General features: G+C 52.2%; 1 protein-coding gene across 1 annotated transcript in view; it reads right to left on the reverse strand.

The window, feature by feature from the left end:
• The window catches only part of CIC (capicua transcriptional repressor), a 46,667-nt gene extending 24,456 nt beyond the window's left edge, over positions 1-22,211 (reverse strand). The window contains exons 1-2 of the mRNA XM_083515471.1: positions 22,060-22,211; positions 15,619-18,201 (exon numbers count right to left, since the gene is read on the reverse strand). Of these exons, the coding sequence (XP_083371597.1) occupies positions 15,619-18,169 (2,551 nt within the window). The 5' untranslated portion in view covers positions 18,170-18,201; positions 22,060-22,211. The remainder of the gene's footprint in view (positions 1-15,618; positions 18,202-22,059) is intronic.
• Positions 22,212-22,718: the final 507 nt, after the last annotated feature.

A 22,718-nucleotide genomic window follows, 5' to 3' on the forward strand; every position in this document is an offset into this window, starting at 1 on the left:
CCTCGCAGCCACTGTCGGCGACAGGCGGGCGGTTGCTTGTCGCGGAGCGTCTTGACGGAGACGGAGGGAGGGAGGAGGCTGTCGCTGCTGCTGCTGCTCCGCCTGTCGCGCCGTCCCCTCCGGTTGTAACGTTGTAACCAAACACCATTCACTGCCTGCCCGCCTCCTCCTCCCTCTCCCGGCCGCTCTGGGCTACGAACAAGGGCGGCCCCCTCGCCCGAACCGCCCTCCTCTCGCTCGCTCTCCTCGCCCGCTCCCTCCTTCTCCTCACTCACTCGCTCTCTCTCCCTCACACACACTCACACAGACTGCCGTCGTCACGCATGCCCAATTAGCCCCCGCCGCGCTATTGGCTGCCGCCGCGCTGGGTCATTCACATGCAAATGAGCACCCCTCCCTGCCGCACGAACCGCGGCCGCCCATTGGCCGCCCCTGGAATGTCAGTCATATGCAAATCCGCGAGCCGCCGCGAGGGTGGTGGTGGGGGTGAAGGAACGGATCGCGGGGCGGGAGAGAGAGGTGGGGGGGTGAGAGGGATTCCCATTGGCCGTGGTTTACTACCAGTCGCCTTCTCCTCCTCCTCTTCTCCCGCCTCCCCCGTCTTCTCTCTTGTACTCTACCGCCGCCTCAGGCCCGCCCGTAGGAACCCAGGGAGAGAGGGAGAGACCACGCCCGGGGAGAGGGGGGAGCGGAGGAGAGAAAAAGGGAGGCGAAATGAGGGGAGAGGGGGCAAGAGAGGCGTGATAAGGGGGGCAGGGGAAGGATGGGGGCAGGGGGGCGCGAGAAGGTGGGGAAATCCTTGGGGGTGGAGGGGTATGGAAATGAGGGTGGGGGCAAAGGGGGAAATGAGAGTAGGGGGCATAGGGAGGAAGGGTGGGGAAAATAAGGGTGGGGACTTAGGGGAAAGCGGGGTATGAGGAAGGGCAATAAAAGGGAAGATGGGGGTGGGTAAGGATGGGCAGGAAGTGGCGACGGGGCCAACCAGGTCAAGAGTGAGAAAAAAAGAGGAAACAAATAGGGCTGGTGCAGTTTTGTTTTGTTTTTAAGACAAAACAAAGTAGGGAGGGGATATTAAGGAAAGCTGTGCAAGATTTGTGGTGTTTGGGTCCCGTCCCCCCCCCCCCCGCGCTTATTGACTCAGCGCACAAAAGTCTAGGACCTGGGAGAGACCAGGTTTCAAATCTTTGCTCAAGAGGTGAAGCTGGCTTGGCGTGACCTTGGACCAGTCACCACCTCTGAGCCTGGGCTCCCTCCTAGGGTTGTTGTGGGGATTAAATGAAGGATGTGGGGAGGGGGGAGAGAGAGAGAACCAGGCACCCTACCTTGATCTCCTTGGGGAGAAAGGTGGAGTGTAAATGCAGTGCATACATGATACACCCCATATGCCCCTTCCCCGCCCACTTTGCGCCCATGTGGGCACCTGCTTGGATCATGCTGTGGCCACACATGCCCTGGCAGATGCTTGTGAGGGGGCACCACATTGAACAGATGCATAGACGTGGACACACACATACACACCAGCCTACCCTTCATAAATCCTGGGGGGTGGAGGGGTATGGAAATGAGTGGGGGCAAAGGGTGGAGGGGTGGGGGCAAAGGGGGGAAATGAGAGTAGGGGGCATAGGGAGGAAGGGGGAAAATAAGGGTGGGGGCTTAGGGGGAAGCGGGGGAAGAGGATGGGCAATAAAAGGGAAGGTGGGTAAGGATGGGCAGGAAGTGGTGACGGGGCCAACCAGGTCAAGAGTGAGAAAAAAAGAGGAAACAAATAGGGCTGATGCAGTTTTGTTTTGTTTTTAAGACAAAACAAAGTAGGGAGGGGATATTAAGGAAAGCTGTGCAAGATTTGTGGTGTTTGACACCCCCCCCCCCCGCTTACTGACTTAGCGCACAACGGTCTAGGACCTGGGAGAATCCTTGCTCAAGAGGTGAAGCTGGCTTGGCGTGACCTTGGACCAGTCACCACCTCTGAGCCTGGGCATACCCTTGATAAGGTGCACGCCTGGCAAGCCATACGCATGGACAGACCCACATGTGGGATTAAATGCATCCTTGTGTAACACCTGAATGGGGCACATGGGTGCGAGCCCAGCTAAGCATGCAGGCTAATGGGAGACCTGTTAAGATGAGTGCATCACCGTCACGCTCCCAGATACATACGTGTCTTTATATTAAAGTCACTCCTATCATACTACTCACACATATGCACTGAAGCTGCTTCTGCTGGCAGGCAGCCCAGTGCGGCTGGGGATTAAGAGCTTGCAGCACAGACGCATTCCTGGGATAATCTATCCTCCCTGGGGCAGGGTGGCGGGAAAAAGGAGTGTGGGCGAGGGGGGGCAGAGAGGCAGTGAACCCCGAGTGTCGTGCACTCCAGGGCACCCCCCCCCCGCGTGCCTCCTCTTCCACAGAGCTGCCTCCGCTTGCCTCCCTATGACTCACACTCGCCTCCTCCCTTAGCCCCTTCCCGTCCCTGAGTACCACAGCCCCTTCCCCCGCAAGACTGACTCAGTGCTGCCTCTGCTCACAGCTGGGGGTGGGTGGGTTGTAGCCAGCTTCTTTCCCCCAGCAGGCAGCCAATAGGCTATGAGGTGAAGTAAGGAGACACGTAGGAACACCCCCCCATCACAGACACACACACCAATACACAAGCACACACACAGACACACACTAGATCTGGGCACAAGGCCAGGCCTGGGCGAAGATCCCATTGTTGAGGGAATTGAGGGGGGGTGAGAAGGAGAGGACACAAACACACCACTCCCAGCACGCACTGCCTTACGCCAAGGGCGGGGTGGAAGGGAAGACTGACCATGACGTTGGGGTGGGGGGGGGGAGAGAGAAAAACAATTGCACAGAAAAAGCGCCACCCACACTCACTCTGCAATGCACATCGACTCACATGCAGATAACTCATAGGAACCTAGCCTTCCTCATGTTTCTGCCCAGACACAGCCACGCATGCTGCATGCAGACCCGCTGCCTCACAGGAGCCCGCAGAACTTTCTGCCTGCAAACTCTGCAGCCCAAGGGCAACACACACACACACCGCCTTCTCTCTCTCACCGGCGAGCGCATTTTATGTCCGCCGAGTGCAAAGGACAGAAGGTAGCACAGAGGGAGGAAAACATATTCGCAGAATAGGAGGCACATGACACTCACAACCCAGATATACCTCTCTCGGGTGAATGACAGAAATAAAAGCTGTATTTTAAGTTCCTTACTTCAAGGTGGCTTAAAGGGAGGGGCGACTTACAGCACACCATCCTGTCCGTCTAAAAGGAATGCAGAGGGCCACCAGATTAAATGGACCAAAAGCGTTGGCCACCAGATCCCGGACAATCCATACTTCCTCCAAGGAGTTCAGGGCCACATAAAGGGATCTATCCCAGAACGCTGAGCCTTTCTAGTTCTCATCCGCATAAATGCAAGCAAGCAACATTAGAAGTTTCACTGGTGTGTGTCTTGCCTCTGCAGTGCCCACACTCACTCTCTGTAGAGAAATACATTCTCTCACATGCAAAAGCTCATGTTTGGTGAGGACACGGGAACATGCTGCTAGAAATGAAGGCCTCCTTTTTTCATGGGAAGATGAGGAATCATGTAGAGCTGGAAGAGACCCTGAGGGAATCTCAACTAAAGCATCCATGGCAGATGGACGTCCAACCTCTGCTTAAAAACCTCCAAGGAAGGAGTCCACTATCTCCGGAGGGAGACAGGCTCAACTGGGATTGTCCTCCTCTTTCAAGGCAAATGTGCTTCTGGCTTAATTCCTGTCCTGCCCCGACTGAGGCTAAGCTATCACTCAATGTGGTCATCCCATAGCCGGGCTAAACCACTTCAGGCCTAAAGATGCGCATGACTCAATGCTCTTCCATACAAAAAACATGCATTCCACATAGAAAACTGAACATGGGGGGGGCGGAGCCTTACTCCTCAACATGCGAGTAAACAGCATGGAGGGATATTGATCACAGTTAAGTGGAAGATTATTCAATCATCTGAGTCACTGCCTGAGTCGAAAACGGTACGACTCAGACACAGGTTGACCACTAGCCATTAAACGTTTGTCGACCTAGTACTGTGTTGATACAAATACACCACCAGTCACTGTAGGGGGAAAGCTGCGTTCTTGTGCACACATGCAAAGCTGCGAAGAGGGCAACCGCAGATGCCTGCTGCCATCTGTTCCCATCTGGATTTCCCACACAGCAGTAGGCTGTGTGCGCACTCCGGCCCCTGCTGCATGGGGAGTTTTGCATCCTGGCTGTAGCAGGGTGTGTTATACAACTGGCTTGCTGGCGTGCTTTCGGCACTGTCCTCTGTCGGGAGCACAATCATTTACCATACTAATATCCTGGCACTTTCCAGGGTGTAGGGAACATCCGGAATTGTGTAAGAGCAGGTATTCAGTGCTGGAACTAGGTACACGCTGCATTACATAATAGGGAGAAAGACACACATCACACCTTATACAACAACCCAGGGCATCAGAGTTCCACTAATGTCTGGTGCAGTGGAAGACGAAAAGGAGACCTGTGTCCTGAAACTCTCATGCTACCTGGGGTCTTTCCCATAACCTGCTGCTACTTGATCCATGTTATTTTACCTGAGGATGTCAGTTGTTGCACCAAATACTTTCTTAGGTACAAAGCATGTTCTCTGGCACTGAGCTATGGTTGGTCCTACTCCAAACATTACAGAGAGCTGCATCAGACAGCCAGAGCCTGTTGCACGTCTAGTCCACATCCCTCCCAGCCATGCTTTGCACGTTTATCATGGTGAGCACTGGTGAATCCAGGCTGGCGAATAAAGCATGAAAAGCCTCTCAGACTCACATTGCAAGAACATCCGGGGGGGGGTTAGCCAGTGTGGTGTAGTGGTTAGAGCAGGGTTTCCCAAACTTGGGACTCCAGCTGTTTTTGGACTATCATTCCCATCATCCCTGACTACTGGGTCCTGCTAGCTAAGGATGATGGGAGTTGTAGTCCAAAACAAGCTGGGTTAGAGTGTCCCAGGACTAGGGCCTGAGAGACCAGGTTCAAATCCCCACTCAACCATGAAGCTCATTGGGTGACCTTTGGCCAGTTACTGTCTTCCAGCCTAGCCTAACTCACAGGAAAAAATGTATGCCCCCTTCAGCAAAGGTGGGATATAAAATAAACTAACTTGTTGCAGCCAAAAAAAACCCCAAAAATGTCTGACAGCCTCTGACAGCCCTTTAAACCCTAATGAATCTATTCTGGTATAAGCTTTCATGGATTACTGCAATACAGGGGACTCTAGTCCACGAAAGGTCATACAGTGGTACCTCAGGTTACATACGCTTCAGGTTACATATGCTTCAGGTTACAGACTCTGCTGACCCAGAAATAGTGCTTCAGGTTAAGAACTTTGCTTCAGGATGAGAACAGAAATCGTGCTCCGGCAGCGGGAGGCCCCATTAGCTAAAGTGGCGCTTCAGGTTAAGAACAGTTTCAGGTTAAGAACAGACCTCCGGAATGAATTAAGTACTTAACCCGAGGTACCACTGTACTCTAATAAATGGGTTAGTGTTTAAGATGCCACAGGATCGTTTTGTAGTTTCCCTCCCACATGCGAGTCTGCCAAGCCTGATCGCTTTCCACAGAATGATGGTTTCCTTTTATAAAAGCACAAGACAGGTGTGGAACGCCAGCTTGCAAGCATGAAATTCGCACTTTCAGAGGAAGCGCGAACGTACCCCGAGGTTTGCTCAAGCGGCACGGGGAAATACGTGCACGGTGCAACTGCGGAACACACGTGTGCATGCGATGGATATGCCCGTGCACACAACTGCGCAAGCACGCCCACGCTCAGTGCGAGTACACAAATAAACCCATCGCATGTGAGGGTGTGGGAGTTGGGGAGCTGGCACTACTGCAGTACGCGCAAAATATGCACCTAAGCCCCAAGCCATATGCACAAATGTACAACTCCCCTAAATCTGGATCTGGTCTCTCCCGTTGCTGATAAAAATAGAGATGGGGCTCCGGGCGAGCAGCAGGGAGATGGTAGCCTTGGTTACCAGTTGCCGAGAGACAGCAAACTGCAGTTGTGATGCTGCAGGGAGATGGAGCCAGTGCCTTGGGAATGGGAGAAGCACATGCCACGCTCTCCCTTACCTTGCATGCTCGAGTCCTCACCTCTGTCCCAGGTGTCCTAGCACCCCAGAGCAGGATTTGCACAAACCTGAACAGTGTCCTGGACACACAGAGCTCCAGAACCTGCCCGTCACCACTGCCAAAATGAGGGCCTGATCCCCAGAAAGCAAACCTCAAATGTAACCGCCTGATCTCAGAGTCCCCAAAGAGTGTGTCTAGTTGGGTGCAGAAAACTGGCAAAGCACAAGCATGCATTCTTATCCACCCCAAAAGGTCTCTCCCAGGGGTGAAAGGGATGGGCTCAGAGGCAGTGTTTGAAATTAGCCAGGGGCCAGAAGAGAAGAGTTTGGATTTGATATCCCACTTTATCACTACCCAAAGGAGTCTCAAAGCGGCTAACGTTCTCCTTTCCCTTCCTCCCCCACAACAAACACTCTGTGAGGTGAATGGGGCTGAGAGACTTCAAAGAAGTGTGACTGGCCCAAGGTCCCCCAGCAGCTGCATGTGGAGGAGCGGAGATGCGAACCCGGTTCCCCAGATTACGAGACTACCGCTCTTAACCACTACACCACACTGGCTCTCTTTTGTGCCTGGCTTTTGACAACTTGCGACCAAGGAGTCAACCAAGGAGTTGCGACCAAGGAGTCAACCAAGGAGTCTTGGTTGACCACAAACTGGACATGAGCCAACGGTGTGACGCGGCAGCTAAAAAAGCCAATGCAATTCTGGGCTGCATCAATAGGAGTATAGCATCTAGATCAAGGGAAGTAATAGTGCCACTGTATTCTGCTCTGGTCAGACCTCACCTGGAGTACTGTGTCCAGTTCTGGGCACCACAGTTCAAGAAGGACACTGACAAACTGGAACGTGTCCAGAGGAGGGCAACCAAAATGGTCAAAGGCCTGGAAACGATGCCTTATGAGGAACGGCTAAGGGAGCTGGGCATGTTTAGCCTGGAGAAGAGGAGGTTAAGGGGTGATATGATAGCCATGTTCAAATATATAAAAGGATGTCACATAGAGGAGGGAGAAAGGTTGTTTTCTGCTGCTCCAGAGAAGCGGACACGGAGCAATGGATCCAAACTACAAGAAAGAAGATTCCACCTAAACATTAGGAAGAACTTCCTGACAGTAAGAGCTGTTCGCCAGTGGAATTTGCTGCCAAGGAGTGTGGTGGAGTCTCCTTTGGAGGTCTTTAAGCAGAGGCTTGACAATCATATGTCAGGAGTGCTCTGATGGTGTTTCCTGCTTGGCAGGGGGTTGGACTTGATGGCCCTTGTGGTCTCTTCCAAGTCTATGATTCTATGATTCTAAGTGAAGGTGCCTGGGTCCCAGGATGGCACCTGAGATCTCCACCATCTGGGTATCGATCATTGAATCTGGACTGTTTTCATCCACTAATACCCCACCCAGTTATATTTCATCTGCACAATCGGAATGAATTTCTGAAAGCCAATAGTTTTGTTCTTTGCAGCCTGAGCAGGAGCAGTCGCCATTAAGAGAAAGAGGTTGGAATAAGCCAATATACATGTGGACCATTCCTGGGGCAAGGGACTTTTCTTCTGTAAGTTCTCAAAGCTTTTTACTTAGCTTGTCTGAGCCAGACAGATGAGAATAAATCACAGTGAGTCCATCATCTGGAAAAAATGACTTCAGAGCCATCTTGCCCAAAAATGGCAACTAGATGTTCCCTTTTGGTGACAGCAACCTTGGTTTAATGAGCCATTGGCTTCTAGCTTATATATCTGAGTTTCTAACACTGCTCAGAGGTACCCAGTGGTATGGAGTTTGGATCTCACATTATGATTTTGGCGATAGCAGCCACCAGGGGGAGAAAAGAGGTCTGTGAGGCTTCTTATGGTACAGAACAGTGGATGGAGTGGGGGGCAAACTGAAGTCAGCCAGCTGTTCCATGTATGTTCCTCTTTCTCCACTCACTCATGCAAGCGTCATGTGATGCTCCAGCAGTCGTGCGCATGGACGATACACAAAACACAGACTGGCGTGCAACTGGTCGTTCCTATGGGTACCGGCAGTTATATTAATGGCAAAGCCTTGTGCACACATGGATGGATGGGCAAACGTACCACGACACCTGGACACGTGTTCAGCCATGTCGCAAACCATATCTACCTGCATGTGGGAATGAGTCCAATGTCTAATAAAGAAAAGTCGTGTCTGAACTGGTCTCTTGGCTGCGGCAAATGCTTCAACCCAGGCGTCTCAGGGTCGAGAACAGGATGGTGCAGCAGGCATGACTTGCTGCAATGAAGGAATCAGGGAGGTGGGTGCGGGGTCACAGCACTGGGTCTCCCCAGAACTGCCTCCATATTCATTCTGCACACTAAAGCCCCATCTGCACTCCCTATTTAAAGCAGCATCATTCTGGGAACTGTAGCTCTGCGAGGGGAATTGGGGTCTCCTAACCACCTTCAGTACCCTAAATAAACTACAGCTCCCAGGATTCTTTGGGGGAAGCCATAGAATATTAGAGTTTGAAGGGACCCATGGGCAGGGTTTGAAACTTTCATTAGCACAAGCAGCTTCTGAGCTCTGGCTGCCTAAGATTTGAGATTAAAACTGCAGAAAGGAAGGAAAGGGGGACCTTTTTCTGCCTCCCCACTTCCAGCTACTCTCTGAAGACTGGAGAAGAGACCCTCTTAGGAATATTAGGGGGTGGGCAGGGGAAGGACTAGACCGTGTGAAAAATGAGCATAATATTTTAGCTGCAGTTCCTTCATTTTCAGCTTTGTATTTTTGTTATAAAAAAAGTGCACCTAGACATTTCATTGTTGTGCCCATAACCTAGGCTGAAGGTGCCATTTAGCTCCTGGATTTCATATCTCAGTTTCTAACACAGCCCAAGGGTCATAAAGTCCGGCCCCATGCAATGCAGGAATCTCAACCAGATCATGCATAACAGATAGCCATCCGACCTCTGCTTAAAAACCTCCAAATAAGGGGAATCCACCAGCCCTCGTGGGAGTCTGTTCCACTGCCGAACAGCTCTGACTGTCAGAAAGTTTTCCCGAATATTTAGTCAGAATTTCCTTTCTTGTAGGGTTGCCATATTTCAAAAAGTGAAAATCCGGAAACAAAAGCAATTGACATTTTTGAGCTACTTTTAAGGGAAATCCAAGGCAAAAATGACACTGCTGGCATGGGCTGCCATATGTCCAGATTTTCCCGGACATTTTGCCACTTTCCGTCCGGACACTGCTTCTGACTGCAGTATTCCGGGTATGTCCGGGAAATTCTGGACGTATGGCAACCCTAAAGTTTCTTGTAACTTGAAGCCACTGCCTGGAGTCAAGAGCAGGAGAAAACAAGCATGCTCCCTATTCCATTTGACAGCCTTTAAGATGGCTATCATAGGTATCTCCTCTCAGTCTCCTCTTTCCAGGCTAAACATACCCAGCTCCTTCAAGCACTCCTCATAAGGCTTATTTTCCAGACCCCTGATCATCTTGGTTGCCTTCCTCTGCACATGTTCTACCTTGTCAACATCCTTCTTAAATTCTGGTGCCCAGAACTGGACACAGTATTCCAAGTGTGGTCTGACTAAGGCAGAATAAAAAGGTAAAGGGACCTCTGACCATTAGGTCCAGTCACGAGCGACTCTGCGGTTGCGACACTCATCTCGCTTTATTGGCCGAGGGAGCCGGCGTACAGCTTCCAGGTCATGTGGCCAGCATGACTAAGCCGCTTCTGGCGAAACCAGAGCAGCGCACGGAAATGCCGTTTACCTTCCCGCTGGAGCGGTACCTATTTATCTACTTGCACTTTGACGTGCTTTCGAACTGCTAGGTTGGCAGGAGCTGGGACTGAGCAATGGGAGCTCACCCTGTTGCGGGGATTCGAACCGCCGACCTTCTGATTGGCAAGTCCTAGGCTCTGTGGTTTAACCCACAGCGCCACCCGCGTCCCCAGCGCCACCCGCATCCCTCAAGGCAGAATACAGTGGTTCTATTACTTCCCTTGATCTGGACACTATACTTCTGTTGATACAGCCTAGAACAGCGTTAGCTTTTTTTGCTGCTGCATCACACTGTTGACTCATGTTAAGCTTGTGGTCCACCAAGACCCCTAGATCCTTTTCACCTGTACTGCTAGTAAGCCAGGTGTCCCCTATTCTATATTTGTGTACCTGGTTCTTCCTGCCTAAGTGCAGAACCTTGCATTTGCCCCCATTGAAATTCATTTTGTTAGCTTGCACCCAATTCTCCAAACTGTTAAGGTCATTTTGAATTCTGATTCTGTCTTCTGCGGCATTAGTAACCCCTCCCAGCTAGGTGTCAATCTTCAAATCTGATGAGCATCTCCTCAATTCCTTCATCCAAGTCATTTATAAAGAGGTAGAACAACAACAGGCCTAGGATTGTTTAAAGTTGTTTAAATGATTGTTTAAAGTTGCATGACACTTATTAAAATGCATAGCAGGGCTGGGCAATATATTGTTGTCCCATCCAAAACCGGTTTGAAGTCCATATTGTGATACTGGTCTGGTAATTTTTGACCTGGCAATATATTGCGAATCGCTATATGCATGTGTGAGCTATGCAAAAATCACAATGCAAGGGGAACCCATGAAGCCAGCCAAGGCCTCTACATAGCCCCATCCTCATTTCAGACATTATGATATATTGGTATATCGCCATGTTTAATTGGCGATATATTGTGATGTAGAAAACCAGATATCGCCCAGCCCTAATGCATAGTGCAGATGGAATCCTTCCTACAAATTCTAAAGCCCTTTGCTATCAATAAGATCAAGTTCTAAAATGCCAACACTTCTGAGTATCTGTGTGGAATGCTATTATGATCTACGCAGCAGTCTTAAAAGCACCTGCACAAAAATGGCTAGCCCACCTACGATTGCCTTATTGTTATATCCTGCTCCAAGACCAACCAATACAGGGTGGGGGTTAGGAATATTTTAATAAATAACCTCCAAACACATACCTCAGTCAGTAGTGGTACACAGCTGGCCTGAAAGGAAAACGGGGGGACGGGGGGACGGGACAAAATAGAAGCAACTCCCTTCCGGTTTATGAATGCTTCCCTGCCCGGAGACAATTTCTATTCACCATACGTGAGTAGATATTTAACCCTAACCCAGACCTGGGGGGGGGGGTAAAGATTACCCCAGTGGTGCACTTTTAATTACAGAGTTTACACAGAAGTAGGCTGACAGCAAGGGATTCGGGTTTCCTAGGAAAACCAGAACCAGAAATTCTTCCTGAAAAATTCAGTTCGCATCAGGAAATTTTCTTACGCCCCGGAGAGCGACCTAATTGAGCATGTTCGTTTTACCTATATTTAGTAAGCAATGCTAAACCGTTGGAAACTGCCGCGCTCGCCTAGCATTATACTTGGGAACCAGCATCTCTCCGGTGTTGCTAATGCGCTTATGAAACAGAAAATTCTGCGTGGGGAAATAAAACCACTTTAAAATGGCAAGTTGGAGCCAAGCGGGTTTTCCCTCAGAGTGGACCCACTGAAAATGGGCCCAAGGTAGTCATGGAATCAGAGTTGGAAGGAATCCCAAGAGTCATTTAGTTCAACATCTTACAACACAGGACTCACAGCTAAAGCATCCCTGACAGATGGCCGCCTAACCTCTGCTCAAAAACCTCCAGTGAAGGAGAGTCCACAACTGTTCCACTGTCAAACAGCTGTTAGCAACAGAAAGTTCTTCCTAATGTTTAGTCGGGATCTCTTTTCTTGTAATTTGAATCCATTGGTCCAGGTCCTACCCTTTGGAGCAGCAGAAAGCAAGCTAGTCATGGTCATCCAATTCAATGAGTCTTCTCTTGAGCATGATTGACATTCGGTACAGCCCTTTCGATTTTGGAAAATTTCCCACCCCACATTATTTGCCTACCACATAGTCCTTCCAAGATATTACTGGGCTGGTGGCAAACAATATCCCCAAAGTTTGCCCACTTACCATCTGCAGTTCTCTTTAAGAAAGTTTCAGACATGTCTATGTCTTACACACATATATGTACACATTCCAGGAAACACAACTGACTGTTACACTAGGGGTTTTTCTAATTCTCTCAAAAAGTGTAACGTGTTGGGGTAAAAGACTTCCGAGAGAAAGCGACAGGCCTAAAAGCCTTCAAGGTGGTCTTCAACTCTCCCAGCCATTAATCATATGTCACACAGCTCTTGGCATCATCTAAGCAGGTTAAAAACAAGGTGATCTCAAACTGATCAAAACTAGCACTTAGCCAAACTGGTCGGTTGGCTGGTTGGCTGGTTAGTTAGCTAGTTAGATATCCCACCTTTTCCCCAGAACAAAGACTCATGGTGGCTTACAAAAAAAATTAAACTGGACTTGGTAACGTGAGACTCTTAAACTCAAAGTTGTGAGTTCGAGTCCTACCACCGGGCAAAAGATTCCTGCATTGCAGAGGGTTGGACTAGGTTATCCTTGTGGTCCCTTCTATAATTCTGAGTTTAGGCTCCTGCTCCCAGCCTACATTAAAACCCAATTGCTGTTTTGATGTGGACAAGACATGGGCAACTTCTTTAGGCAGATCCAAGCCAGGAAAGCAGTGCCGTTCTAAAAATCCACGGTTCCTTTCAGTGACTTAGGAACTGAAGAGCAGCCCTCCTGGATCAGGCCAAAGGCTGATCTAGTCCAGTATCCTGTTCCAACCAGATGCCTATGAAAAGCCCCTGCGCAGGACACAAACACTGCAACCTGGGAACTTGCTTACTTATTTTTTAACAAACTTGTTTTTCTAGATCAGGCTGATGTGGCTCACGACCCAACCAAGTCAAATGCAACCCACCAAATGTGTACGGACACGCACAGAATAGTTTGGCTAACCTGGCATTGTGGCCGGCTTGGGACTGCAAACGGTCATGAGTGTAACCTTGGAGGTGGTTCAAAAGCATTGTGGGCCTGTTCTCCATTCCGGAGTGCACTGGGAAGCAAGTGGCAGAACATGAGAAATCCTGGTGGGGAAATATCTAGACTACTGTAGGATCTCTCTTACAAAGACACACACGCACTCTCATAGAATCAAAGAAGTGTAGAGTTAGAAGGGATCCTATGGGTCATCTAGTCCAACCCCCTGCAATACAGGGATCTCAGCTAAAGCATCCATAAGAGATGACACACCATCCCTCACAGGAGCTGGGACAAAACTTGGAAGCTCAACCCTAGACAGACAGGGCTGCTGCCTTGAGCACATCACATACTCTCTCTGCTTCAGATTCCACAACTATCAAAGGGGACGGTTAATGGCCTTGGGCCCAATCCAGCCAAGGCTCGCTGCGATTTCCGCCTACTTAAAATCTAGAGGTAAATTCACAGAGGAAAAAAATCTCTCAATGGCTATTAACTACAACAGTAATCACAAGAAGTAGGACTCTGAATAGCAGTTGCCTGAAGGCAGGCAGGCAGTGGGGTGTGGGGCTCAATGTCCCTTGTGCCCCTGCTTCCTGGAAAACACAACAAAATACTGGGCTACAGTAGGAGTGGGGAGCATGGATGAGAGGGACCTATAAGGAAAGGCTGAAACAGCAAGAAAACTGCTGGCACATTTGCAAAGCTAAGAAGGGTCCGGTATGGTTCCAAACTGGATGGGAGACCGTGTGTTGAGAGTCCTGCATTTGCAGGGGGTTGGACTAGATGACCCCGGGGATCCCTTCCAACTCTACCATGATTTGGGACTCTTTAGCCAATAGAAAGGCAAAGGAGAGGTGCAATGATGGAAGTTTATAAAATTATGCCTGTCGTGGAGAAAGTGGGGAAAGGAAAGTTTTTTTCTCCCACTAGAACTCATTGACATCCAATGAAGCTGAAAGATTTGGGACAGAGAGAAGAAATAACTTGTTCACACAGCACAGAGTCTAACCATGGAACTCGCAGCGATGGCCAACAACTTGGGGCCAACAACTTTCTTGCCAGGATGGCCGTGCTTTGCCTCCACGGTTGCAGGCAGCATTGCCTTTGAATAACAGTAGTTGCTGGAAATCGCAAGAGGGGAGAGGGCTCGGACCCCGCTTGCTGGTGTCCCCCACACATCAGGTTGGCCTATGAGAACAAGATGCTGCACTAAATGGGCCATGGGCCTGATCCTGCAGGGCTCCTTCTTCTGCTCTCATGACCTTTGGCCTGAAGCGGCAGGACTCTCACGAAAATGTTGCCGCTAGTTCAGTGTTTGAAATTAGCCAGGCGCCAGGCGCATTTTGCACCTATCGGCCACTTGCGACTAAGTGAAGAGGCCTAGGTGTCAGGATAGGGCCTGCCATCTCCACCATCTGGAGGTGCGTGCCATTGGATCCGGACTGTTTTCACGCACCAATAACACATCCTGGAGAATTCTATCAGTTATATTTTATCTGCAAGGTCAGGGTGAATTTCTGGAACCCAAATGCTGTTTCTGTGCAGCCTGAGCAGGAGCAGCGAACGACGTCATAGTTAATTGTTGTCGGTTGTCTTCACTTACCCCACCCCACTGCCTGGCTCACATTCACAGTTGTGAAGAATATTCCTACATTATGAATGGTCCATAAAAAGAGAGAGGTCGGAATAGGCCAATATATATGTGGACTGTCACTGCATCAAGTGACTTTCCTTCTTTAAGTTCTCAAAGTTCTTAACAAAGCTCAAGGTTGTCATCTTAAATAGCCAGACGTTTAACTGAAAATCAACCACATTCAGTCCATCCTTTGAAAAATAAGACCTGCCCAAAAATGGCAACTAGACGTTCCATTTTCTCGACTGTAACCTTGGCTTAAGAAGCCATTTGGTGCCTAGTTTACATATGTGAGTCTCTAACATTGCACCAGCTATTAAGAGGAGGTTAGGGTACAAACCCAAAATGGAGCACCAAAAAACCTTTCGCCTTCCCTTCATTGTCATGTTTGAATCACATCCGGACCAGGTTGGCTGCACAGAGCTGAAGAAAAACACTATCCTCAGATGAACTATGTGGACACTTTCAAACTCCCTCCTAGATGCAGCCTCAAAGCCAGCGTACATTTCTTGCTTCCAAACAGCACTGAGTGAAATATCTCTTTGCACCTACAACTCATGGAGCACTTTCAGTTCACAATGTCCTTCACCGTCCTGAATGCCCTTGCTTTCACAACAACCCTGCAGAGCAGGACGCTATTGCTGCCGCTGCCCAAAAAAGGAGTACTTGCTAACAGCAGCAGGGCGGCAGTGGCTGCTGAAATCAGATCTCCAGGGCCTAGATCCAAAGCAAACTCTCTCAGCCACTAGGCCATACAAAACACAAGATCTCCACTCTCTTTCCGAAACAGAGACGCAGCCTCTCTCGGTGCAAAGAAGAAAACAGTTAGTGCAAAGTCAGAGCGGATTCAAAGCAGGTATATGCACAGGGCCTAACGTACAGACAAGTGCCTCGTTTTCATCTTCAACAGAATGAATCTTGGGAACCATCAAATGCAGTCCACACAGGGATTGAAAACTGTGCCAGAAGACGAAAACAAACTAAGCAACCAGCCCAACTCACCTGTCCCAGGCCTTCCCATGATTATCTCCTTCTTGGGCGTGGGGTGGCTGGTGTACTCTCCAGGGACGATGACAGGCAGGAGGGCTGCAGGAGAAGGATGGAAGGCGACTGGCTGGAAGGGGGAGGAGACGCTGAAGATGGGCGGGGCCTGCTCGGAGGCGGAAACCACGCAGGGCTGGCTGGAAGGAAGAGTCCGGCCCACGTTGATGGGCACCGGCATCTGCAGCTGCCCCTTGCCCGGAAGATGCTCCTTGGAGCCGGCCTTCCCCGCCCGCGGGCTGCCCACCCTCCCCTCCAGGGGCTTTTCGGTGAACTTGGAGGGCAGCGGCACGTCAGGATTCCGCACGATGACGGGTGAGTCCCTCTGCACGGCGGGCACCCTGCGCACGGTGGGGCTGGGGTCGGAGGTCAGCCCTGCCGGCGGGGGCACCAGCAAGAGCGGGGAAGCCTGTTGGGAGCGGGAGGAGAAGGGCCCTGCCCCGGCGGGCGACACGGCCCGGAAGCCAGCTGGTGTGGAAGGAGTGGGTGTGTGCGAGACAGACTCGACGCCCGAGTCGAGGCTCTCGTTCTTGTGGAAGTCGGCTGCCGAGCCCGTGCTGCTGTGGTGAGAGTCCCCGGCTTTCCGCTTGCTGGGGCTCATGGGCACGGTGAAAGTGAGGTTGGTCTGGAAGGTGATGCCCGAATGGTGACGCTCGCGGGAGGCCGCGTGGTGCAGCATCTCAGGGCTCAGCACGGCGCCACCGACACCCTTCGGCGTGCTGGCGCTGACGTGGCGGCTGCGGGCGGCAGCCCTCTGGATGACGGGCGAGGCATTGATGGGGCTGAAGTTGGCTGGGCGGAAGCCGAAGAGGGGCGAAGGAGAGGGAGAGGGTGCCGGTGAGAAGGGAGACTGGTTGGAGACGGGCGAGAAGGAAGGGGTGCCCGAGCGAGAGCTGCCCAGGGAGACCAGCATGACAGCCGCTTCGCACTCATCGAACTCGAAGCGGGACAGGTCAGCGGGGGGCACCAGGCGGGGCCGAGAGTCCCCCCGCGCGCTGCTGGCCTCGCTGTCCCGCGAGGTGTCATCCCAGTCAAATTCGGCACTGCCCTCCCGCAGCCCGCTGGCCCGCCCCTCCGAGAGGCTCTCCATCTCCTTGGTGCGCATGGAGAGGTGGCGGGAGCAGTAGCCGCGCCGCTGCGACTCCTTCATGCAGCCCTCCCGGGAGCACAGCCGCCGCCACTGCTTCCCGTTGAACTTCTTGCGGATGCCGTTGGGCGTGCACACCACGTCCCCCTTCTTGTACTTCTGCTGGGCCGCTGTGAGGGGAGTCCGGGAGCGAGACGAGCCCGGGGTGCTGCATTTGTCCACGGACATGACGCTGCTGCTGCGGCTCCCGCTCGCATCCGGGCTCAGCAGTGGGGACGGCTGCTCGGGGAGGCGAGGGAAAGCAGGGGACTTGGGCGGGGACAGGATCTGGGGCGGCACCACCACGGACTTTTCCTCTGCCCGCACGCAGGCGCTGATCTTGGAGACTTCCGCGTCTTCTGGTTGTTTCGGGTCGGGGCACGGGAGGGCCAGGGCGACCTTCTCTTCTTCCGGCAACGGAGGTGACTTTTCAGGCGGCTTGCTGTCCTCGGGGGCAGCTTCGCAACTCCACGGCGGGCGCAAGAGGCGCAGGGCCGAGCGTGTCACCCAGGCGGAGTCTTTGCGGGCTGCCGCAGTGCCAGGGAGGACGACGGGGCGGGTGAAGCGAACTTTGTAGGAAGCCGGCTTGGCGCTCACCTCGACGACAGTGCCTTCCCGGTAGGCCGTCTCCTCGGGGTCCACACAAGCGCAGACCAGTGTGCCAACCGCCAAGGCCCCCGGCGGAGGCGTGGCGTCCAGGACCACGTCCACCGCGCCGGAGCCCAGAGCCCCTTCATAGTATGCCGTGACGCGGTCGCCCACAAACTGCACCCCCAAGTCCTGCCCACGGCGGATCTGCTTCACTACGGCTGGCTGAAAGAGCCCTTCACGCCGGGCTAGCACCCGCTGCGAGCGCAGCTGCCGCAGGTCATAGTCGCTCGGGGCCGTGGCCCAGGCGTCCCCTGCCCCCTTGTCGTTCTCGTCCGCAGAGTGCTCGCTTGCAGTGTCGGTGCTGGATGAGGGGCAGCGCCTGGGCTCGTCCTCGGCTGGCCCCACCGCGCCTTCACTGCCGTTCGACTCGTCGCCCCCCGGGCACTTCCTGCAGGGCGCCCGCGACTTGAAAGTGGCCGTCTTGCGGTTCAGGGAGGCTTCCGCCCCGCAGGCCTCAGTCCCCGGGTCCCTGTCCCCCTCGGGCAGCTTGTAGGGGTCCTCGGGCGTCCCTGCCAACTCCTGCAGGCCGGGATCCATCTGCGGCTGCAGGCACCGGGCACCTGGGAAAGGCGGGGCTTGATCTAGAGACTCCTCCCCTGCTTCTTCTTCGGGCTTGGGCCCCTCCTCAGTGGCCTTGCGCTTCTGGGCCTTGGCTGCCCGAGTGGAGGGTGGGGAGCGGCTGCTGCTGCTGCTGCTGCTAGAGGAGGAGCCAGCAGCCTTCCTCGCTGGTTTCATATTCCCTCCAGGCTGGGTGTGGACTCAGGGAGCTGAGAAGAGAAAGACAAGAGGCAAAGGTTACAAGAGCAGGCAGAGGCTCGTTCTGCCGAGGTTCCAGCGAACCAGAGTGACAAACCCCATACCTGCTCTCTCACTGGTCCAAGGATCTGGCCTCTCCTTCCCCACTATTGCAGCCATCCAGCTTTTCAGAACTTGGGGGTTTTGTTTTAAGCTAAAGAGCAGGGATGTCATACAGAATCATAGAGTTAGAAGGCACCCCTAAAGGGTCCAAGCCCCATGCAATGCAGGAATTTCAGTGAAAGCATCCATTATATCCTAAACAGTTAATGACAGAACTCTTGGGTATCCTATGAACCTGAATGCTGGGAAGATTCAGGGCAGAAAGTTCTTCGCCAGTGCAGAACTCACTTCCACAAGGGGCAGCCGCCAGCTTGGATGGCTTTAAAAGAGGAGCAGACGAGTTCATGGGGAATAAACCCATTGGTGGCTGTACGCTCCATGGCCATTCTCTGCCTCCACAATTGGGAGGGAGTAATGCCTCTTAACACCAGTTGCTGGAAGCCACAGGAGAGAGTGCTCTTGTGTACAGCTTGAGGCTCTTAATCCAAAGGTCATGGGTTCAAACCCCACATTGGGCCATAGATTCCTGCATTGCAGGCGGTTGAACTAGACGACCCTCCAACTCTATGATTCACGTTCTGCTCACTGGTTCCCCAGAAACAAATATAGGGCCACTGTGAGAACTAGGCATTGAATCAGATGGGCCTTTGGCCTGATTCAGAAGTCTTCTTGTAGAATCACAGAATTGCAGAGTGGGAAGGGAACCCCAAAGGTCATCAAGTCCAACCCCCTGCAATACAATTCTTAAAATGCTCCCTACTCCCATTGTCTTTTCCCAGCTCGAACCCTAAAAAAGACCCTTCCCGCAAGCACAAACCCACCTGCTACTTCTCGCTTGTGTGAGGCTTGTAGCAACATATTCCATACTTTTGCCCCGTCCCATAACTCTCTGCCCACCTCCCAGCCCTGAGCTCCTTCACCTCATATAATTATACTGTGGTACCTCGGGTTACAGACACTTCAGGTTACAGACTCCGCTAACTCAGAAAGAGTACCTCGGGTTAAGAACTTTGCTTCAGGATGAGAACAGAAATTGCACAGCGGTGGCACAGCAGCAGCGCGAGGCCCCCATTAGCTAAAGTGGTACCTCAGGTTAAGAACAATTTCAGGTTAAGAACGGACCTCCAGAACGAATTAAGTTCTTAACCCGAGGTACCACTGTATTCAGAAATGGCGAAAACACAAACACCGCTTTGGCGGGCAATGGGCAGGATACACGAATGGTTGGGTAGCACTCATACGCCACCCCTGGCACCATTGCCAATGAAATCAAGAACAAATGAAATAAATAAAAGAGCTTAGGTATTCCTCCATTGCAGCGGGTTGGAATAGATGACCCTCAGGGATCCCTTCCAGCTCCCCCCCCCCCAGTCATGACACTTAACTACGCTATGTTGTAAATCAGGAAGGGGGAACCCAAGTCCCTCTTAACACCACCGGACTACAACTCTATCCTTCCTGGCCATTGGCTGCGCTGGCTGGGGCTGATGGGAAATGGAGTCCAAAAAATACCTGGAAGGTCACAGGCTCCCCGTCACCATTCTACAGAATGGGAGAGCAAGCATTCAAGCAACACAGAACTCTTCATCAGATGAAGGCGTTAACACTTAAGATAGAGTACAGGCTTCGGTATGGTACGGCTTGCACCTTCAACGTTCTGAATAAGTGACCCCCGGGTAATGTTAGCACGAGGAGGGGGTCCTCTGCCTTCATTTTTAATTATACAGCAGAAGCATCCGTGGGGAATAAAAAGTGAGAGGCGAAAGGGTCCTGGGGACTGGATGTTATGCCGTAAGGACCAGGCAAGTTTTGCCCTGCAAGGTCCCTCAGAACGGATGTTCGCTGAGCAGCTTATAAAGAAATGTGTAAGATAAGCCCCCTCAAGGAGGCTTGCTCGGCCTGAAACAAATTGGGCTAGCATAATAAGAAGCTTTCACCCATTCCAGCATCTCTTGAGATACACTTCTCTCCATTTCTGTTTACCTCATCAGATGCTTCCCGAGTTTGTCTGTGCTTCATTGTGCCAAAGGCCAGAGAAGAAACTCACACGTCTATCCCAACATGAGGCAGCTCAAGAAAACGGCATATCCTCACTTGTTCAATATGGCAAACACAGTTTCTCAACGGCTTTCCATAATGTGCTACCCGGGTAAGGGGTGCAACAAAACCCAAAGAACCCCGTGTTCTGCAGAGGGAGGCACCTTCCTTGTTCACATGTCTCCCCCTGCTACCAGCTTGGGTGCAGCTGGTGGGCGGGGAGAGGAATGCTCAGAGACCTCTGGAGGAATCCTTCCTCGTTCCCTTCTCATCTGAGGCCTGGAGACAGGAGCAGGGTGCAAAGGAATGTGGAAGAGTTGCAACCCATCCGCTTGGCGGCAAGCAGGGACGTAGGCCAAATCCCCTCCTCTTCCCCACACCCCACCAAAAAGGGAGGGAGAAGAGGCTTCCTGGAAAAAACAGACTATGGACGAACAGTCTCAAGGATTGGCTCGACACAACATTCCTAATGTTATCATTCCGGACACTCTCCTTGGCTTCAAGCTTCCTCGAGAGAGAGAGGTTATGCCAGACTCTCCATGGCTGCTGCCCCCATCTCAAACCCTCTAAACATGTTCCTCTTCTCCCACCTTTCCCCCATATCTGCTCTGGATTCCTTCAGCTGAAGATGTGGGTGCTCTGTTCCCGAGTGATGAAGCAGCGGCACTCTTTATGCGCTCAGAGGCACATGCTGTTACTCCACATACCCTTGGGCTGAAACTGGCCATCAGAACAGGTCCCCATGCTAATACCTCATGTGGCTGGGGAATAATTAGACCCTAATTCGTCCACACACCTTCTCCCTGCACAATCCCCCCCCACCTGCCCCATATAGGAAATATTTGGAGTATTTTCACGTTACTACCCCCCAGAGTCATATACACACAGCCATGCCATCCTTCCTTAGCAGCCCCCTCCCAAAAGCCAGCAAAGTGTCATCTGCTCCTGCCCATAGCCTTATATCTGAAAGACAGACCCTCTACCCCACAGCACCTCCCACAAGTGACCTTGCTCACCCCAAAGGCTGAACAGAAGACTTTCCTTCGCTCTTGACAACGCTCCCACCACGCAACTAACTTCCCAAAGACCCCTCCCATGTTATGCAACTCCTCTCCGCTCTCTCTTTCTCTCCACCCCCACCCCAACACACACAAACACCTCCTGCCACGCACACACAATGGCCAGGCCTCCCTGCCAATCCTCCCATCCCATAATACTGTAACTGGTGTTGGGTCTCAGCCTGGACCGCTGCCCTGCTCAAAGTCATCCCACCACAGCCAGGATCAGCCCCCCCTCTCCTCTTCTGGTGGTGCATCACAACCCACTTTGCCCTCCCAAACATGCCCAGGAAAGGGGAGCTGGGGGGGGGGGCAAAGCTGGTCTCCCGCCTTGATCCCACCTGCCTTAGCAGCTGCAAAAGGGATCGCATCCCCCCGCCGCCAGAATTCTTTTGCATAAAACCACCAAAAGTTGTGGCACATAAAAAGCGGGCATCTCTGCTGCTGCTGCCCTCCTCCTGCTGCCTTGCAACTCTGAGGGTCCCCATTTTAGGGCTGCAGGAGTTAGAACCTCCCGGGACCTAATGGGGAGGAGGGGGTGTAAAGTTGGTGCATCCCACCCCCCTCCTTTTCCTTTGGAGGCTATGGTGAAGATGTTAACCCTTTGTGGAGCCTCCTCTCCCCCCCCCTCCTTGGGAAGGGGGGCACAGGAGTTAATATCACCCCCCTTACCTGAATGACTCCCTCTTTCCAGGGAGTTTAGGATAGCCAGAATTCTTTCTGCAGGGAGTCTTGGTACAGTCCAGTTTTTACTCCCCCTCCCCCGCTTCTCCGATGGTCCAGCCCGAGCCCCTCTCGGCCCCTCCGAGCCCCTTTTACTCCAACAGACAAAATGGTGAATGAATCTGGACCAGCTGGAGCCACTGTCCAATCGGCACCCACAACTCCGTGACAGATTTTCGTACGAGCCAATAGCTCGCCTCCAGAACTTGCGCATTCCCCACCTCCCGAGACAGGCAGCGCGTACGCCCTATCAGCGCTGAAAGGGGTCGGCCAGACTATTCAAAGCATTCCTGCCCCTCCCTTGAGAGAAGCACTTACAGTAGCCTGTAGAAAGGTGAATTAAGGGAGAAGTGGGAGAAGCCCACCATACAGTAGCCAATAGGGATGGAGAGGCGGAGCAAGAACACAGACTTGTTTACCGGGCGCCGGGCGAACAGGAAGAGCGAGGTTCCGCTGAGCCTAATGGGACATGTAGTCTTTAAGGACTTTCACCCACAGCTGATTGAGTCTTCCAACCCTCGCAGAAAGAACTTTAATTCCCGTGACACTACGCGAAATACAGCTGAGGCAGAAACGGGGAGCTATCCTTCATGGGACTTGTAGTTCTT

Source organism: Podarcis liolepis (assembly GCF_965112155.1).
Source record: "Podarcis liolepis genome assembly, chromosome: 7".
Lineage (NCBI taxonomy): Eukaryota > Metazoa > Chordata > Lepidosauria > Squamata > Lacertidae > Podarcis > Podarcis liolepis.